General features: G+C 44.1%; 1 protein-coding gene across 16 annotated transcripts in view; it reads left to right on the top strand.

The window, feature by feature from the left end:
• The window catches only part of LOC104912426 (uncharacterized), a 131,280-nt gene that overhangs the window by 64,300 nt on the left and 45,938 nt on the right, over positions 1 to 21,042 (top strand). For 14 of the 16 annotated variants that reach the window (XR_014885141.1, XR_014885139.1, XR_014885136.1 and 11 more), the window contains 8 exons: positions 2,352 to 2,606; positions 3,292 to 3,556; positions 8,015 to 8,196; positions 8,289 to 8,377; positions 14,603 to 14,978; positions 15,809 to 15,892; positions 16,676 to 16,785; positions 20,154 to 20,295. Coding sequence is in view for 1 of the 16 variants with exons in the window: in XM_085231308.1 (XP_085087434.1) it covers positions 8,106 to 8,196 (91 nt within the window). In the remaining 15 variants the exon portion in view is untranslated. The remainder of the gene's footprint in view (positions 1 to 2,351; positions 2,607 to 3,291; positions 3,557 to 8,014; positions 8,197 to 8,288; positions 8,378 to 14,602; positions 14,979 to 15,808; positions 15,893 to 16,675; positions 16,786 to 20,153; positions 20,296 to 21,042) is intronic. The other 2 variants (XR_014885144.1, XM_085231308.1) reach the window with 2 other exon arrangements.

Here is a 21,042-nt window from a genome sequence, read left to right as displayed (position 1 = left end):
AGGCAGAGCCTCATGGAATCGGGACGGTGTGAGCGTGTGCAGATGCATGGAGGGAGGGAGCAGCCCCACCTCCCCAGGCAGCACCAGGCACCAGAACTGCCCCGTTGTTTGCTCTCTGCCTCCCTAGGCATCTCCTTCCCCCCCTTAAGGAGGAATACTTTTTCCTGTAGAGCCATATTTTAGCACTGAAGGGAAGAAGGCTGTACTCAGTGCAGGAATTGAGCAAACACGCTCCACCTGTGTATCTCCTGGGCTACATGAGCCATTGCTCTCTTCTATATTTGTTTGTGCGCGTACGGATCTAAATATACAGCATCCCCTCATAGCCAGAAAATGAGCCCATCTCAATGTCTGTATGACTGATCCCCCCTGTTCCACCCGTCCCATAGCACCCCAGTGCCACCAGTGTTGAGCTGATCAACAGGGGAGCACCCACCCCGCAGCCCTCCTTGCTGCATGTTGGGAGCTCGGTTATAAGCCCATCTCTTGCTGTGTATTAAAAAAGGCAGTGTTCAAAAGAAGTGAGCACAGGTGGGTGCTCTATATATGGGTGCTCTTTTCAATATGTATAATAGCATTGCGTTTACTTACTCAGTCATGTTTTCCTCTTTCTCCTCCTCCTATCTTCCTCCTCCACACCTGCTTTCCACCAGTCCCCTCTGCCCCGCTTGTCATCCTATCCTCTCTGCCGCTTTTACTGCAAACCCACTAATGTTATATTTCAAGTCAGGTTCTCAAGCCCACGACATGCAAGGAAGCAAATCCAAAGCCTGAGTGGCTCCAGGAGCCTGTGGGGGATGCTGGGGTACTTGAGGCGCAGCTGGGTGCAGGGCTCACCCATCGCCACAGTAGGAAGCCTGGTTTTCCTTTAAATCAGAGAGAGTTTTTTTCTAGCATCAAAAAAAAATGAACATATTAAGGCCAATCGTTGCTGCTAGATGAGCAGCTTCAGATCTACGTGTCCTATTGTTGTGTGTCGCAGCCCCTTAGCGGAACGTATCCTCACTATTTTGAGTATCTGGCTGAGGAAAGGAAACAAATAGAAAACAGAATTATAGAATCATAGAATATCCTGAGTTGGAAGGAACATCAAGTCCAACTCCTGGCTCTGCGCAGGACCCCCAAAAAATCAGGATGTATGTCAGAGTGTTGGAGGTGTAATCGAGAAGTCTTCTCCATGTCATGAGTTGTGGGGTAGACTCCCATCATTGCACCTCTCTGGAGCACATCGGATGGGGCAGCAAAGGTAAAACCTCCCAGTTTTATAAAGTTCTTGGAGTGTTTAGACTTGGTGGGTGCCTGGTCATGGGCATCAGTCATGGGGCAATGCAGCAGTGTGACAGGTAGGAGTAGAAAGTCTTTCTACAAGGGACAGCCTGGGTGAATGTCATTGTCCCCTGCCAGGACTCTGAAAACTGTATCAAAATATTCCCAAGCTTGGAACTTGGCCCTTTTCCACATGGGCAAAAATGATCTTGGGTTAATTGCATTTGCATATTTCTGTTTCTTCCTTACTTTATCTTGTTTGTTTGGATTTTCTATAAAAAAGTGAACACAAAGCACTGTTTCTGCTTATCTTCAGCGTGGACTTCTGCAACCCCTGAGCAAAACGTGCTGCGGGTTGATGTCCTGCATCCCTGGCTGCTTCTGATGCTGTTGTCCCATCCTTCCCTTTCTAAGTTCTCTCTTCTGCTTTCCTCCTTGGAAATGAAAATGATCTTGCAAGACCCTGTTCTTTGAGATCCCATACAAATTTATACTCCTTCACAGATGCAACCAACATGTCAGAACCCCCAACTTTTCCAACACAGCATAAATTACTTTTCCAGTGCCATAACTTCTCCGAACTGGTGAGTTTTGCTGATGCTTATTGCGCTGGTGAAGGAGTTGACAATTTTTCATTTGGATGATTTTCCTCAAGCACAATTAACATTTTTTTTCTGTATGAGGGCAAGCTGGCTAATATATTATGAATTACTATCATGTCCTTAGAATAATTTCCTCTGCTATTTGTCACTTCTTGAATGTATCAGGCCTCATTCATGGGTTTCATTTGCCACGTTAGCTGCATAGGAGAATTGGTATTAAGGGGGTTAATATCAAAGGTTAACTATCAAACAGGGTTGAAAAGCAGCTAAATTAGTGCAGATTTTACTGGAGAAGTAAACTTTAAAAACCCCAAACTCTGACAAGCACAGTTCTCAGATGTTACTTGTAACCTTCTGCATTTAACGGGAACCTGTTGTTTCTGAAAGCCAGTTGGCAATGCAACAAGAAGGCAAAAAACAGAAAAAGGCTCCTGTGGAGCCCATGCTACAAGTGCGATTGTTGTGACTTGTTTGTTGTTGCAGGTTGGCCAACAGCAGCAGGAGCTGGTTGATGTCATTCTCCTGCTTTTGCAGCATCCTCAGATAAAACGTTTGTCCATGCCTCTGCCTTTGGCTGTTGTGCTGCAGTGGAAGCTGAGGTCTCCTGAGCCCAGGCTGTAGTTTGGGTGACCCAAACAGTTTTCTTGCACCTCATGACTAGCTGTTTTGCTGCCACTCCAATTCAGATGTTTTTAAAACCAAAGAGAGTTATAATAGAAAAGGATGAAGAAGGATGAGGTAAATCATCTCTACTCCTCTTCAGAGAAGACCAGTTGATCAATTTTCTAGCAGCTTTAATTTTCTGTGCCTACTGCTTTATAAAAGGGAAAATTGCACTGGTCCTTGGGCGATGTGGTGGAGCTCTTCATAAATAAATCTAATGGAGCCAGAACCTCTGTTGCTGAGGTTACAGCATCACTATCGGCTTAAAACACAGTGCCCGTGCTTAATGCTTAGTTCATTAACGCATTCTGTCCATTGGCTCATTTGGATCTATTAACATAATTGTTCTTTCTAAACAACTGGGTCATTCTCTCTCCCCGAACAGAAAATCAAAGCTGGCTTCAATATTTTGGAGAAATCACGCAGCCAGATAAATACATGTATTCCTCTATAAGCTCACTCAGCCTGGGATTAGATAAAACTGTGATTTTGCTTTCTGAGACTCACAATGGGGCATATTAGAAAACAAATGTTAGAGCTCTGTTTAAAATGTCTCTAAAATGTAAAATGAAAATATTTTCCTCAAGTATTTTGGTGAAATTCTTTCTTTATTGCTCCTCGCCATGCTTTTGCTCCCTCCTCTTCTTCTTCCCTGAGGCAGAAGGCTGATGTCTGGGATGCAAAAAGGAATATTTCCCTTTTTCATTTCTCTCCCATTGGTTTCCCTTTTATTCTTTTTTTTTTTTTTTTTTTTTTTTAGGTGACATTGTTCTACTCGCCAAACCTGTAACTTTAACAGAGGGTGACAGGGTGACCTTGACGACAGATGTTCCTGTGGCAACAGATGGCACTAGCAAACCCGAGAAGCTGCTGTACGCCGTCTCCGTGCCACCTGTGCATGGTCAGATTGAGCACATCAATTATCCCGGCGTGCCCATTCCCAGACACAGCCGGTTGGATGTGGTGGCCCAGAAGGTCCCCTCTATTCATGACAATAGCCACGAGGCTGGGAAGGAGCCACTCAGGTGAGCAGACCTCCCCTTGGCACACTGGTGTGCTCGAAAGCCCTCCTCAAGCAAAAGGGTTAAGCTTGCATTTCCCGTGCAATATTTAATGTCCAGTTGTGTAAGAGACCGCTGCAAACAGGAACACGACGTAATTTCATCATTACAGTAATTACATACTTTATTAACTGCAATAGTGAAGTTATACGGCCAAAGGCAATGGGAGTCTTGTAAGCTTAGTGTTGGGGTGTATCCAGGTAGGCTTTTGTGATCGAATAGCAAGTGGAATCAAATGGTGTAGGTTCGTATAAAGAGTTCACTGCGTTCCTCAAGGTTGCCGGCGGTGGAAAAGGAAAAAGCAAAAATTCCCCATCTGCAACTGTGGTTGGTTTTTGGGCAGTTCTTTGTCCTGAAGGGAAAAAAAAATAATAATCGTAACATTGTCTGAAATGATCAGGAGAACTTAATCCAGATGGTGGTGTCATTTCTAAGAAAAAGCATATGTTGGCCATTATGATACTTAAATATAATGGTTTTACATTCCTCTAGTGGGCACAAAAGGCACACAACAGAGTTGGCGGGGTTTTTTAATCTTCTGAATGGTGGCGGTGGTGGTGGAGTGGTGGGAGATTTTATCTTCCAAATTGTGCATTTCCCAGAAGATATGGCAAATTCAATTGACGAGAGCCTGCTGTAAAAGCCGTGCTCCCGTGGAATGTAAATTTGTACATTACCCCGAAACAGTGACAAGGCTTCATTTAATGCCCCCTTTGGATCATTACCATTTTATATATATTCTCCTGGCTTTGTGTCTGCTTCTTTCTCTTTTCTTTTCTTTCTTTCTTTATTTATTTATTTTGCTTTAGCCTGTTTTGTTTTTTTTTTCCGATTTGTTTAAAAGTTATTTACACTCCCTTTGCAGCAAAGTGGGCACTATAACTAATTTTATTCTCACCATGATTAACTATGAATAATTTCCTAAGAAATGAGTCAAATTAACAAGGGGAAGAAGGAATCAATAAATCATGAAAGCAGCCGATTTCTAAGTGGGGTTAAAACCACCATTACATAAATCACAGCCTCTAAATGATGACCTGCTTGGATACAGGGGGAAAAAAAAAGTCCATTTAAATTGCGATGAAAGGAAAAATTGAAAAGAGTGAGCCAGTATCTGTGCCCCCCACCACCCTCTCCCCCCACATACCATACAAAGAGGGGGGCAGAGAAGAGATGTGGTTTCCTCGCACTGGTCCAGCTGTGCAGGGGCCGCAGGGCAGCTGCTGCAGCCAAGCAGAGGGCAGGAAAGCTCTGCTTTTCGGACACGGAGACATAAATGTTGTTTAATGGCACCTTCTGCCTCTGCGCGGGAGCAGAGGGAAACTGGGGCTGACCCAGCATCACTCAAAAGGTCTGAAATGTTTTCATCCTGCTTTTATTTTTGTACTTTCCACTGGTTTTCATTGAGTTAGCCTCAATTTGAAGCCACGGAAAGAACCGCAGAATCAGGTCCACTGCGCTCCTTGGCTAGTTTACATTACATCCTTCTAATTGTGCATTAAGGATCACAACTTGCCTGGCAGGATGGTGAGTGCTGCAATGCTACCTGGGGCTAGATTTTCATCTTTCTTGCTCTCTGAGACTCTAAATTTTATATAAACCATGCCATTGCTTTTGCAGAAGAATTGCCTATCCATCTTTACACCGGGAGGTAAAGATCTCTCTAAATTGTGAATGTTGGGCAGACATTTTCTTCAAGTTTTCTGCAGAAAAGAATGAGTCAAAATGCATATACTTATTAAAAAAAAAAAAAGAAAGAAAGAAAAAGGCAAGAGAAAAGCAGTTTTGCTTGTAAGTTTCCATTTGCAATTCTTTTTTATGATCTTTTCTCCTCCCTGAACACATGTATGAAATGGAACCAATTCGTTGCTTGCTGGGAAGGGGTTACTTTTTGTGTTGTGTTATGGGCCAAAGATTGGCAGCTGGTTTAAATCAGTATATCTACATTTGCTGAAAGGATGCTGCAGCCGTTTTAACTGGCTCTTCGGCTTATAAAGTTAGTTCATAAAGTTGCTGAGAAGTTCTCTTTCCTAATGATCTCTGTGGTCACAGGGGCTCATCTCTCCTTTTGGGGGACCACTGAGTATTCTGCAACTGGAGGTGATGGGGAGCTCTTTGTCGTCCCTTTCTTTTGCCCATCTTGCTTTGGGAAAGATTTGATGCTTTTTTATTATTATTGTTGTTATTATTATTATTATTATTATTATTTTGCTGAAATTATTCATAGTATCAGAGGGTAACAAAGCCAGCAGTTGCTCCCTGGTCACAACACACCCAGTGGTTGGCCAGAGCAGTGCTTCAGGGCATCCTTTGATGATGAACATGAAGAAATGAAGTATCATGCCTTCTACTCTTCCTCCATGCCAATCTTGAAGCAGGGGACAGTCATGAGCACAGGGCAGATAAGGATCAAGGTGAAGGCCCAAGGATGCTGTGACAATGGGCAGAGTGGGAGTTTGGAAGCCAGAGCCCAACAGAGCCTCCAGCAGTTACCGTCGGCACAGCACAGTGCTCAGTATAGCTCCCTTCTCTCTGTGTTTCTTTCCAAAAAGTCTGCTTACAGTCAGGTACAGGACCATTGAACCCAAGCCATCAGTGGCCAATTTGGCGCTTATGACCATCTTGGCCACTTTCTGTAAGCAAGAGAGCCACTTGGGCAAGCAATGGCATAGGAGGAAGCTGAAGGAGAGAGACCCAATGCTTGTCTCTGTAGCAGGGATTTAATGCAGGTCCTTCAGGTCTGCAGGGCAGGGCTGGGGCTGGGGGAGAGAGGGCTTGTCTGTTAGGCATGAAGGAGTTAAAGCACAAGGATTAAAAAAAATCCTTAAAAAAAAAAAAACACACGCACAAACTCACACACTCACACACTCTCACAAAAACCCTGCACCCTAAATTAATTTCTGCTGGTAATCTATATCGGGTTAAATAACGCCTCATTATTCTGCAACACAGCTGAGGCTTCTCAAAATGTTTATCTTGTTTTGTAACTGGTACCTTCTGGCATATTCCAGTGCCAACTCTCCTAGCTCTTGCTATATTTCATTCTCACTATTTTTGGAATGGAGCTGCTGGTTCCAGGTGATTTAATAAATTGCTTTTTTTTGTGTTCCTTTTAACTTACCCATCTGCTCAACACATGCGTAACTTGCAATCTGTCGGCAGTTTGCAGAAAGACAAACTGTCAGAGCTGCATGCATTTGACAACTTTGTTCCCAATTAGATTAGTGGTAATTTTAACAGATTTCAGGGCAATCGAAAAAAGGGATGACATGTTATTAAAGCATCAATTTTGACAGACCCAAGCACATACAATTTCAGTGTAAATTATTTTAAATGCTTTAATTAAAGCTATGAAAGATTTACCCTTTTAAGCGGTAAGTGATTGCAAGACAAATATAAAGGGAAAGTGGATAACAGAGTTTCCTAAATGGTTTATGCTGCGCATGGCAGTCCACAAGTCACCACCACCATAATCTATGACTGTAATGTTGGAGGCATAGTTAATTATTCATAGCCTCATCTCTGGAGCAGACGTGATTAAGAACATGAGGAGCATTCAGAGATCTGAGCTGTACCTATGAAATTCAGAGATCAGCCTCTCTGAGACCAGAAGCCAAAGGAAACGGTGTAGGGGTATCTTACACAGAGGATATTTTTATAAATATAGTTTTATTTTTGCCCTAGTTCTGCTCTGGTGTAGAGGCCGAAGCCCAGTGGTCAGGGTGATTGTATACGTAGAGCAATCGGGGATTTTCTGTTCTTGAAGACAATTTGCAGGCTGCACAAGCTCTGTTTAAAAAAAAAAAACAAAAACAAAAACAAAAACAAAAAACAACCGAACAGCAAAAAACAACACACAACATTTATTATTTAAACAGAACACAGCATTTTAAGTTCATCACTCCAGGAGCACTGTGCCACATGTGCAGCCCATTTAACCGTTTTCAGGATTTTGTGAGCTGTGGCCCCTTTCCAACACCGTCCACTCGGCTGAGTCTGGTGGTCACTCCACGGCAAGAGGCACAGGCTTGGCCCTGCTCCTCCAGCTCCGTGTCCTGGCTGTGGGATGTCAGCCTCCCCACAGCCACACCTTGGCTGTGCGCTCAGCTGGGGTCTGACTCAGAGCCGAAAGCTTCCAGGAGAGCGGCTCTGAGGAGCTCATTTGTTTTCTGTCTGGGTGGCTGTGCGGCGCAGAGCTGTCTTGTTTTCAAACTGTTGCATGTGCATATTGCTTTAGCCTATCAAGTGTTGGTCCCACAACTTGCACTGAAAGTTTAGGTTAGTTTCCTTTTTAATTCAGGGTCTGTAGGACTCCCCTATCCTGTTCAGAATAACAACTGACAACCATGCTGTTCCCACTCTTCCCTCTTTCCTAATACCGAGCTTGCGTGCATCTGTTTTGGCATTTTCTTGTTTCCATAGGGGATGGTTATGACTTGGCCTGACTCTCTGGAAAGACCTAAGGTTTTTCTTTGGAGGCTGCTGACCCAAAGCCTTACTGTACCAGAATGCAATGCAAGAGAGAGAAAATGCTCCAGTGAGTGCAGTGGATAGGAATGGCAGAAAGTTCCTCAGAGCCCTTGGTCTCGTGCCCTTCCCAGCAGGTAAGACGAAGTCCTGAAGGAAGGGAATCACTGCCTTTGGGACTGCTTCTGATTTCCTTTTGCATGCTGCCAGAGTATCCTCTGCTTTTCAGACCCATGAAGAAAACTTTATTCAGAGTTTTGCAGTTGGGACAGCTCCTAAATCCACTCGGATCTCTTCCTCTATTGCTCTTCATAACTGGTGTGTATCATTGATTCCATGTAGCCCAATCAATCAACTCAAATGCTGGAGTAAAATCCACCTGATTGTGTTTCAGTTGATGAATGCAGGCCTCTCAGGATGTCCAAGTTGGGCATGAAAAATCACCTTTCTCCTTAAAAGGTGAAGGAGAACATACATCACAGTTCAGAGTTTAAGATTCCTCTGTTCAGCCCCAAAATCAATGACACTGATAGCACAGCAAGAGAACAGAGCCTACATGATGGGTGACATTGGCAAGCAGATTAACATGGGCAACTATACTGGCTTATTTCAATGTTAAACCCGACCACTTGTTCTAATGCACAGCAAAAAATGCTTGCATGGTATAGCACGGAAAGGACAACTTCATGGAGATCCTTTGCCAGCTAGTCATGCACAGCCCATAGAAACACCTCTTATATATACTTACACCTCACTCCAGAATAACCACATGGAACAGACTATCATAAAATGGGCCAACCTAATAGGATGAAAATACACTACTGGCACAATGGAAATGCTAGGAAAGATTGGAACATTTTATTTGACTAGTAGAGTCAACCATGGTTTTCTTATCTACAGACAAACTGAGGAACAAGCAGAATGAGTTACTGTCTCAAATGCTCTTATGCATGGCTAGTATTGAAAGACAATAATATCACATTTTACATAAATACTGAGACTTGTCAGGAAGAAGGATGGAGAAAACAATCTTTTGAATCTTGTGATCTTCTTACATATCAGTGCTTCCCCTTCCATTAGAACATTAGTTGTTTTGGTTCAAAGCATGGTACTCTGGAGATTTTAGAGAGTTCGTCTTCACAACAGATTAGAGTTGGTGATAAGGTCTCAAAAAGCTCAGTATCTTAAAAATCTTCCTATTTTTAGCAAACTTATCTTTGCAGCTTCTGAGATCAAATCCCTGGCGAAGCCAATCCTTGAAAACTAAGCAGACCTGAAGTTACTTATTTAATCAAGTCACATACAAAACAGAGCAAAAAACCCTGCTTGCATACATATCAAGCTTTTCTGCTTAATCTATTTTATAATGTTTTGCAATTAACAGGCCAATGTTCATCAGCTGATAAATAATTAACAGCTGTTGTTGTTTCTAGGGCATGACGTAAAAGGCTCACATAGGACACAAACTAGCTTGAGTTGTCTGCCAAAACTCTGACCAAACACACATTTATAGCTCACAAAAACAAATTTCTTTGACAAAATTGCATTTTATGGTATCTCTAACAGAGTCCTCTTTACGAGGACATATTAGAAGAGATATTCATATGCTCTTTTCTTTGGCCAGGTATTAGCAGCTTCTCCTTTTTACTGGCATTATTCAGACAAATCAAGGAGTAAAGCAGAAAAACAAGTTTTTTATGATTCACCTTCAAGCCACTGATATCTGTACTTTTCCTGTTATTACAGACAGGATTCTTTGATCTGTGTTCAAAATCCTCAGATCTGGGAGAAGTGAGATCTCACCTTGGTGAGACCTAACCATTCCTGGCAGGTCTGAGCAAATGTAGTGGTCTAGTTTTTACTCATCTGAAACAAACTTAACATTGACTTTCTGTTAACTCTGGCTGTAAATGAGAGACAGAAAAAACATCACTTGGAAATACTCTTTGTATGCAGTTTGCTGACTCTCTTGCAGGAGCTCACAACTTTTATATGTTTACATCTGCTTTGAATGAAGGTGGGGTCTGCATGAGCTGTGAATTCCAATAAGAGGGGTAACTGCAACTGAATTCTAATTGAAACTGCTGAGGGTCATCTTCCAAAGTATTTCTGATGTATTTAATTTTATTCCACGTATTCATCAAGCAATTACAAGCACTCTTGACTGGATGGGATGACTTCTGTTTACAGCACACACAGTTATCTAAGATTAAACCAGTTTGTACCATGTCTACACAAAAGTTCAATCTCCAACCTAGATGAGTGTTCTTCCTACTGTAAAGACTTCTACTGTGCTTGAGAAACACAATTCCTGACCATAGCCTTTATGCAATAGTCTCATGCAGTTTTTTAGATATCCTAGCTTCAGGCCAAGGAGAATCAGAAAGAAAGGAGCCAAAAACTTGAATGTCTCCAAATCTAAAATCTGAATCTACTGTAGACAGCTGAGCATAGACGGGATGTATTTGTGGCAGTGCCTATCACTGAAGAGGTTTTCTCTAACATGTTGTGCTATTTGGAGTTTCCCAAGTGTTGAAGGCTTCATGCCCAGGTATATCGGTTTTCTGTAATACAACCAAGTGACCAAAGCGTGAAAAGCTTAAGGCCAGGTCAGTATCTGCCAGCACAGGATGCAGTCTCCCAGCCAACTGGAGATGGCTGGAAGTGATAATTGCTGCTATGTGAGAGCTGAACGTGCTTGTGCATTCTTCACCTATTTTTGAGATGTGGTCTCAATCACAACTGTGTTCCTTAGCCATAAAATTTTCCAAATTGTCTCCTGTGCATAACGACATCTTGGGTTCAGCTTCACCTACCTGCTGTGTGTGTTTCGGCTCATCTTGTCTCAGCATTGGTAAATTCATCTTGGTATTGGCATGACTGTGTAAGTTGAAAAATAGAGATGCATGTTTTCTGTGCCTTGCCAGCACAGAGAACACTTACACTTGCTTGCATGTAAATACTAAAGAGCTGGAGGAGTGTCTTGGCTAATTTGATACCCCAGGGTAAAGATATAGGCTCAGACTTTGCTCTGGACTCAAGTTGCCTCTTGCAGGTGAGATTGTCAGTGCCCAGTGTAAGGAGTGATATATAAATGCAGTGAGACCTAGAAGGATCTTCTTTCTCTCTGTTTCCAGGAGAGGACCTTGAGCTTGTGGCAGCAGAGTGGTGGCAGGTCTGGTGTGAGTCCAGTTTGTGCTAGGCTGGCACCTTTCCATATCACACCTTGACTCTTTGTTCAGCCCAGAGAAGAGAGGCTGAGTGGTGGCCCTACAGCTCCTCATGGCAGCCCTATAGCTCTTCATGGCAGCCTGCAGATCCTCACAGGGAGCAGAGGCAGCGCTGAGCTCTGCTCTCTGGTGACAGAGACAGGGCCCATGGGAACCACAAGGAGCTGCATCAGACTTCCCCAAAGCCGGATTGTGCATCACATTGCTCTCCACCCCAGCAGAGTGTGTTCCATCCTGCCGGCAGTGGAGTCCTACCTCTCTTCCCAAATGTTCCCCATCCCCCTGGTGCACACAGAAGTCCTCCAGCTCACCCAGCAAAGGAAACGCTGTGCCTTTAACCACCCTCCCCACGACGGGTGCACACTTTTCTGCTTACTCGGAGCTGACAGGTTTAACATGTCGCTGGGTAAATCCGCCCGCGTGGTCACCGGAGAGAGGCACCTCTGGCAAAAGTTCAGAAGTCAGTGTTTTGGAAAGATTGGTTTGACCAGCTCTCAAGCGAGAGCAAATCCCAGACCAAGTGCAGTCAAATCTTCTACGACATTTAACCACTGTTGTGCTGTAGCGTGCTGATATCCTTTTAACCTGGAGAGGACTTTTTGTCGTGTGTAAACCTCAAAATTCTACTTATTGTTTCTTTTCTGCTCTGTTGGCAGGGGGGACCTGGGCTGGAAACAGTTTGTTTTGACTAAGTTCCAACTAATTGATTAACTTGCCTATGGTTCTGGCCCCAAACTACAGGATAGAACAGCAATTCTGAATGTTGCTTTGATACCCAGAGTTCTGTAAAATATGGCATTGCAGTAAGGACATACACTCCCTTATTGCCTCTTCAGAGTGTTTTATTAATCCAAGGCATTAAATTTACAGCATGTTGCTTTGAAAAATTGCCAATTCATCAACTTTTTCTCATCCTTTCATACTTACTTTCAAGAGAAACAGTCTCTTATAAAAAAGAAGAAAAAAAAAGAGCAAGCAAATAGTTAATAGTAAGTGGTGCCCAAATTGCATATTTCTTAAACTCGTGGCCTACTTTACTAATCAGTTGTCATAAGATGTCAGATGGGGACCCATCACTAAAGAATTGCAGAATGCAGCCAGTGAAGCAACTAATTAGTTGGACAGTGGCATGAAGGTGTGTGTCCCAGAAGAGCTGAAATGATCAGAGCAGGTGAAAAAAGTTTGGGTCGGAGCTGTATCTCCATAGTGTAAAGCCCAACCGTTGGCTGAATCGTGGTGATGCTGAGGGTGAGTGGGTCCTCCATGGGGACTTTGTGCTGCGTGGGACCGCAGTACTGCTGTTTTCAGAAAGAAGCACGAGTCAGCTGCATGCTTGAAGGAACATGACCTGAGATTTGCAGGGGCTGGAATAGCTGAGCAGCTTCTGGGTTTCATCTGGGAGGGCTGTAGCTGGCTGTCTTGCTCACGGGTGGTTTGTTACTCAGCCTTGGCTCCCTGGCCACAGCAAGAATGCTGTCTGTTCCCTGCAGGACCAGATGTACCTGAGCAGGTGGGTGATGTGGAGGGTCCAGCAGCTCCTGCTGTACTTGAGGGTAAAAGGAAGCAGTCAGCAACCCTTGAGACCTCTGCGACAAGCATGAAAGCCTCTGTTGGGAGCTACAAGATATCAAAACTTATCAACTTCTAAATTTGGTCCATATACTCTTTTAACGCAGTTTAAATTATGTATTATATGTGCTGTGTGACTTTCTTCCCTTCATACCAGCCCTATAGAGTGGCACCCGAGGGGTGCAGTGGCAAAACAAATCCTCCCAAGAGCAAGCCCCTCATCGTGCAGGACCTAAGAAAGCTCAGCCTGGGATGCCAGCTTCCCTTCTCATCAACATCACCCGTTTTCACAGCAGAGCTGAGTATCATCCTCTGCCTCCCCTCTTTGAGCACATGGAAAACTCCAAACCAAGTACTTGACTTGAAATCCTTAGTGCAATGACTCTGGTTGGAAAATCTCCTCTTGGGTGTTTTGATTTTCCAAATGTTGCACACAGCCGGAGCAGTTTCACAAGGTGATGAGGTGGCATTGTGCTGTATTCTGGATCATCGATTGCAGGACAGGTCCTAGCTGAGAAACTGAGCACTTGACGGAGGATGAAGTTCATCCCACGATGTGGCTGCATGGCACAGGCTGGCGGGTGGCCCCGGAGGACCTTGGTCAGGTAGACACACCACACAGCCTGGCAGGAATGCGCTCAGCAAGCCCACGTAAACGCTGTCTGAAGGTGTAAAAGTAAAAGGGCAGCGTTTCTTTTGATCCTGCTGAATTCAGGCAAGATACTTGATCAAGGGACAGATTCTTGGTTCCAAAAAAGCTGCTTCGACCTTTGAGCTGCCAAATTCCTTCCCCCATTACCTCCCATCCTTCTCTCCAGTATAGCACAGCCACTCTGAGTCATTGTTTATCTAATTTAATTAACATTTGCCAGTGCCTGCAACCTAAAACACTGTCTTAAAACATTTGCTTGAAAAGCCTCCTTGTCCCAGAGCTGTCATTTTTTAGCATGATGGATAATGGATAGAAATAATTATCCTGAACAAGGTTAGACAGCTAAAATGATTTGAGTTTCAAAGAATTAGTAAGCTTAGCTAAACATCTTATTTTTCAAGACACATTAATAATAAAAACACAGCGATGACCATAATGTAAAATCTGCCTTCTGCTAAAACTTGTGCTGTTTCTTGCACGTAGCTGTGCCCACAGTGCCTTCACTGAGGGTGGTTTATATCAGCACATCATCTGATGCATCGCAAATCCCTATATTGAAAGGATTTTGGTAGCACAGAGCTTCCAGGGCTGAGTGCTGGTGTCCAGCTCAGCCCATCCGAGTGGGAGGGCAATGCATATGTGGCTCTACGGAGCAGGTGAAGATCATATCCATCAGCCACAAGTGTCTCCTCTTCCAGTATTTCAGCAACCCAGGTGGGTTACAGAGATAACTGCCTGTCTGAGGATTCATTCCTACTGCACAGGGTGGCTACAGCCCCACATGGGCTGTCTGAACCCACTCAGTCCATGGCAAGCAGTCCTAAAGCTACATCCCTTGCAACAGCCCTGGAAAAAGCCAGAAGAAAGCAGAGACTTTGTGTGAATGGAGTGAGTTTCTTCAGGTTTGCAAAGGTTTAACCCAGGGCTGAATTGGGCTTGTTGCCTCTGCATTGTTTCCCCAGCCCATAATTTTGGGGAAAACTTAAGTTTTGAATTAATCATTGACCTTTAGCTTTGAAGAGAAACAGAAATTCTGCGTGAAATTGCCAAAAATTAGAGTAACAATTTCTAATTGCTTCATTTTGCTCCTAGAGACGCAGGTGCAGCTGAGCCTCCGAGGTGCTCTGCACAGCAAGGGAGTGGGCTGTTCTCCAGGGAGCACTGATCCAAGGCAATAAGGCAAAGTGAGCACAGAGAACACAGGCACTTGGTGGAGGACTGACAAGTGGCACACGGTGGGACACAGGAGGCACTCGCTCCGTGCCCTGTGCAGTGCATCATGACACCTTGCAAATAACAAACCTCCTCCATACAATGGGATACCCACACCTGGTGCTGTTCCATGGAGCACTGGGCCACATCCTGATGTCCATAGGCTGCAGTGAGTGGTGCTGGTGGAAGAGCAGAGCCAGCTGTTCTCTGCCCATGAGCACAGTTGGGAGTAGAGCAGTCCAAATTCACCGAAATGGTGAATATTTCCACCTCATTCTTTTTCTTTTTTTTTTTTTTTTTTAATCTCATTTGCCCAGTTTTGCATTTTGGGGGCCTTCAGGCAAATTCAGTAAAAATCTTCATCAGAAATAGTATTCCATTTCACTGCTGAAAGTGGGTGAAAATTTCCTCTGTAAGGATGGAGAATTTGCAGACTCACTTAGTAAAGCCCAAAAGTTTCACTTCAATCCTCACTTTTTATGTTTCTAAATTTGTTTTTTAAAGATCTCTGCATCGGTGTCGAACGATTTAAAATTCCTCTGGCAAAGTACAGTTTTATGGCTCCGGAGCTAGCATAAAGCTGAATAGGTGGCTGTATTTCATGCAAGGAGCTGTGGGAGAGTGCAGGTTGCAAATGGCAGTAGAGCCCAGAAATTGAACTCTAGCCTTTCTATTCAGCGCTCTTTTTATTATTAAGTCACAGAATAAGTAAAATGTTACGGGGACACTTTAAATCTGCACTTGTTTGCACAGCATCCAATGAATATGTGATGGGGAAAGAAGATGAATTATGTGGGGATGCTGGAAGTAAGGGAAAGATTGGGCGTTGAAGGATCAGGTATGGGAAATTACGGCATAGAGCAAAATCCATAATTCTGGCCTGAAATAGAAAACAGCTTTGGTGTGCTCTTTGGTTGTGGGGCACCTTTGGGGCAGGTGCCCTCTGTCTAGTGGCTCAGGGGGTGGGAGGAGGCAGCAATAGCCAGGAGCTGCCTCCAATGCAGTTAAAACTATGTTATTTTAAATCTGAAGATCCCTCTGTGTTCTGGCATATACTTTTTTTTTTTCTTTTTTTTTTTCCCCCAGACTTGAAATAAAGTGGTCTAGGATTGAATTGCACAAAACTTTGTCTTGTGCCCGTGAAAATGTTGGGACAGGTGGCAAAGACAGGTGAGAGTGTGGAGCTATCATTTGTTCAGGCGTGGAGGTAGGACCTGAAACACGCTGGGGTGAAAGATGCCTGCAGGCTACCGTTAACACCTCCTAATGATAAGAAGACCAAATGTCTGGCTGATGCATCTAAATTAGACTAATGAGGCTTTGTTTTGAAAGGCCATGAAGTCTTAGCTAGCTAAGGTTCACTTGCAGGACTGCAGCTTTGTGCATGTGGCTTCTGGTACAGCAATAATCTTGCTGTGTTTCATTATGGCTCTTTGAGCTGCCATTTTAAAAACCCGTATATATCCTGAACACAGCTCTGAGGTCAGATCTGTACATCCTGTTCTCCTACACACAGGTTGGGCTGTAGGAAGGCTCCTCCCCATGAAAAGCATATCCCTGAGGAGCTCACTTTTCCAGCTCCAATACCCACCTGCTGCTTTGTCCTGGCCTCATGATTGTCCTTTGATTGCCCAGGTGGGAGGAGGTGTGCGTCCATATGCCAAAAGTGCTGAAAAGGAGTGGAAAGGTCTGACCCCACCTGCTGTACTTTTGAGCCTTATTTTCAATGTATTTCACACAAATTCATTATAACTATTTTTTGCCCTGCTAGCTTGAGAAAATAACACCAAGTTACATATGATTGCCTGACAACATTTTTACATGCAATAGCTGAAATAATGCTGTACTTTAAGGAGTTATTGCCTGTGCTTTTCCTTGCCCCAAATGAGGAGCAAGTGACCAACGAGATGCCAATTTCTGGTGTTGTAAAAACCCAATTTTTGTTTTTTGTAGGTCAGAGACCGATGGGTCTGAAATGTTACGTAGACGGAAGAAATCAGCAGTGCAGAGTCCCAAGAGAAAGAGATGTTCCCCACAGAGGCAGCTGTTTCTCTGCCATGGAAGTGAGTTGGGTGATGTGGGATTTGGATGGGGCACCCAACCTGCCAACAGCCATCTGGGCAGTGGCTTAAGATATGGCGATGAAAAGATGACATGGAGAGGCACTAAGGCTTGAGCCTACAGTGTAAAGGGAAACATGCCATGGATGAAATCCTGCTGCTTAAGAAGCATTAGCAGACACTCAGTTATCATCAGGGGACTTTAGCTTTTGTGGCATCCAAGATAGCTGCAGCTGTGCATTCAGATGGTGGCTGGAGAGGAGCAATAAGGAAACCACATCCAAGGGGCAGAGGAAGCCCCAGGGACACCAGAGGTGCCCATCCTCAACCTGTCCTGCTGAGCAAGAGTGAACCAGCTCTACCCTTTGGCCAAAATCAAAAATAGGTAGAAATAAGTCACAGTGCTTTGTGGATATCTGTTCCTTGGGTTCTCCTTTAAGTAGTATGGTTGAGTTTTGATGCAATTTGTTTCTCGTGCTTGTGGACATGTAATGTTAGGCAGAGCTTTCATTACTGGGGAGCCACAAATGAAAGATGAATAACACAGTTAGGTGCCAATGTTAGCATTGGCCCTGGATAACGATCATGTTGGTAACCTGCATTAATTGCTCATGGCAAAAACAATGGGTTGGTTTTCCCTAGTTATTGTAATTACGGAGTGAGTCCAGTGGAAACAGTAGTAAAGTATAATTCACGTATGAGTAAGTATAATTATGTTGTTACTTGTTTTATAGTTAACAGGCGATTGTTGGATGTATACATATGCAGTTTATATGTCACCACTGTGTGCTAGGTGGCTGGGAGAAGCCTGGCTTTGGAGTATGAGTAGCTGCATCTTCCCCGGTGATGGAGGCGTGACAGCCTCTGCTCATCCTTCTGGTTGGAGGGTTGTCTCCTGACATTTGGTCCTTGATGCTGTGGATAATTTTTGGAATGCATCCTCCCTTCTGTTGGCTTCTGCTTCTTCCTACTCCATGTTGAGGTGGCTGAAATATTTCTGGTTGTCCAGTGGAGTTTTTTAGCCAAACACCATGGCAGAAAGTACTCATAATGCTGGTGAGGATGGATGTGAGCACTGAAAGTTGCTGCTAATACAATGGGGTTTTTAAAGACTAAATGTAGAATCTGTTTTAATCACATGCTGAATCTTCTAAATCATTCTGAAAGTAATGCCTCCTATTTATTTCCATGGAAACTATGACAGATACAAAGAGCACAATAACACTATTTAGTAGAGCAAACTCTCAGCTACGAAACTCTGCTTTTCAACAGAGTCACCATCATTAGCTGTGTATTTTCACCAGAGATGAACAAGAGCCTGCATGCCATGTTCATAAAAGTCTGCATGGAAAATGGCTTGCTGTGGAGAGCAGATTGTGTTGGTTTTTTTTTTTTTTTGTTTTTTTGTTTGTTTTTGTTTAATTGTTTGGTTTTTAGATTTTTTTTTAATTGAAAGAAAAGGAAACTACTGTACAAACTCAAATTTTCCAAGGGAAAATTTCAGGTTGGCTACTGGAAGATTTGATGGGGGCAATCAAAACACAGCTGTTCTGGGTTGCTTAAGGGTCACACCAACGTGCTGAACTCCATTTGCTCACATCGATCAAGCCTCAGGTGAAAGCCCTGATCTGAGAATATACCATGATGTCCCGCTATATGTCTCATCAATCACACGACAGTTGTGACTTCATTTTTCCTATGCAAAAAAAAAAGAGCAGCATTTCTGCATTTAGCTGAAAACAAGTGCCAGTTAGTGTTCATTAAATCTATCAAATCAAATCATTGAATAAGAATGAAAGAGTGAAAAGTGTTCTTTAATAATTTGGGTGAGATGGCTGGGATTGTGATTTGCCCCTACCCAAGGAGGACGAGTTCTTTCTCCAAGCACATCCTTTTTTTGCATCTGGATCCAGGTCTTGGCTGTGAGCTGGGCAGGAGGCAGTTCTCATAGACTCACAGCAAGGCTACTTTGAGGCTATCAGAGTTTTGGCTGTCAAAGCTTAATGGGGAGTCAGACTAGATGACATTTAAAGGTCCCTTCCAACACAAAGGATTCTATGATTCTAATGTGACCTTGCCCCTGTGCAAATCCAGAGCATCACCGGTCCCCAAAGAACTGCTCCACTGCTTTATCAGGGTGGGTGTGATAGGACTTGCCATTGTGCCTGCTGTGTTTTCAGTGATTTTCAAGGGGCAGTTGACTTCTCCTAAATTTAAAATGTATTTCTATGGAAACTGTGAGGCTAGAAGAAAGATCTGAAAAAGTTTAGTACGGTGTTTAAGAGCAGCCAAGAGAATGGCAATAGAATGACATGCAATGACATGTGGGATGCTTAAGTATCTCAAATGGCGGAGATATAGGTGGAGGTGAAGAGAAGCCAGGCACTGGCACAGGGAGGTGGTGGACTCACTGTTCCTGGAGGTGTTCACAAACTGTGAGGATGTGGCATTGAGGGAAACAGCCAGTGGGAATTTTGGGTTGGGTTGGTGGTTGGACCTGGTCACTTTAGCAGTCCTTTCCAACCATAATGATTCTGTGAAGGTGAAGGCAGGAGAAATGGAGGATACAGCCAGCCTGCCTGCATGCCCCTGCTCCCCTCACGTGACCATGGGCAGATTCTGGTGCTGGAAAGCAGTTTGGGCAAACTGGAACCAGGGAGTCAAAATGGAATGAGATGGTCTCAGCTGAGTACATTTGCCTTCCACACAGAATCTGTATTCATTCTAGGCTGTTGTAGTGGGTGCTTTGCTTGCCCTTCAGTGCAGGTCAGATTGTCTGGGGAAATATTCTAGATGCAAAAAAGCATTTCTGTCCATTGGTAATTACAGCAAATCTCTCTAGTTCCTTTCAATATCCAGCATTGCCCACTGCAGAGAGTGTTCAGTGTTTCTTCCAGCAGGTCCCTCAGAGTAGAGGGCTTTCTTGCACAGCAGAACCTCTCCCTGGAGGGAAATACCAGCACACGGAGGAGCAAATCCTGCACAGCTCCCTTGGTGCAAAGTGTCCTTGTCTGGGCGCAGAGGTCGGCAGTGGTGCAGCAGTGCCTGCACGGAGGCTATTTCCGACTCCCATAAAAATCTTTATGTCTCTGTGATCAGGATTCAGTAATGCAAATTTGCTGTGTCAAAAGAAGATGCCTCTGTAAATGAATTAGTACGAGAAGAACTTCTTATTTAAGAAGTGCTGACTCTGCACTCTCCCCTGTGCCCTCGCTTTTAAAATTGAAATCTGGGTTTGCTGCTTGCTATAATCTATATTTAGATACTTGTAAATGAAGTTTTGCAGTCACATGGCTGCATTCTTTTATGGCTTCACGAAGCTGCTTTTTTCACATAACAGAGATTTATACTTTTGCGTTTACATATTGCAGGTGTTTCCATAAAAGCTTGGGACAGCCACATCAAGGAAGATGGCCTGAAAGAAAACTGTGCAAATTATACTGAGCACACCTAAAATCACTGTCCTGGGGCAAAACACTGAGCTCACTGCAGAAACGGGGGAGCTGCTGACAGGTGAGATTAATGGATGTAGAGTTTTTGGGAGCACCTCCTCCAAGCAAAGCATGGAGTCATGCGAGGGGACAGCATCCCTTTTGGGGTGTATCTGTCTTGTGTGGTGCACCCACCGAGCTGCAAGTCCCCAGCAGAATATTTCAGTCTGCCAGAGAGTGCTGCAGTGCTGAGCTCATGCTATGTAAATGATTGTCTGATGAATTATGTGCTGTACACACTACACACAAATCCTGTCCCGACCAGCCCTGGAAGAAGAGATCACATTCTTGCTGGTGTGTCCTCTGCTCCAGGAAACTTGCCAGGAGGTCACGCCATAATTCATGCTCTGCTGATGCTTTGTAAAAGTTGCAGCCTGTGCTGTGGCTGCTGTGCTGCTGACCCCAGCATCGGTGTCCCCTTCTGATCCTGGTGGCTGACTGCATCCCCCTACATAGCCATGGGGAGCCCGGTGTGTACACTGCCCCTCCAGCTGGAACAGCAGCACAGACACCCATCAGCTCAGGAGCAGATCAGGGCTCTCTGCTTTGAGGCTTCCCTAAGCTGGCTCAGCCCCTGCTTTGCCTTCCTGCCCCCCCATGGCTTGCAGCTCAATAAAGAAAGCAAGGTGATAATTCATAGGGTTTCTCCTTAACTAAAGGATCCATCCAACCAATCTGAAGAACCTGTTTCCAATAAGCAGTAACGACCTAAAGCTTATCAGCACTTAAATTAAGCTGCTTCAGAACTTGCCATAAAGCAGTACTGTTG

This window comes from Meleagris gallopavo, chromosome 10, assembly GCF_905368555.1.
Source record: "Meleagris gallopavo chromosome 10, MGAL_WU_HG_1.1, whole genome shotgun sequence".
In the NCBI taxonomy this organism is placed as follows: domain Eukaryota; kingdom Metazoa; phylum Chordata; class Aves; order Galliformes; family Phasianidae; genus Meleagris; species Meleagris gallopavo.
The sequence above is the reverse complement of the archived record's forward strand: the minus strand, read 5'-3'. Positions and strand labels throughout refer to the sequence as shown.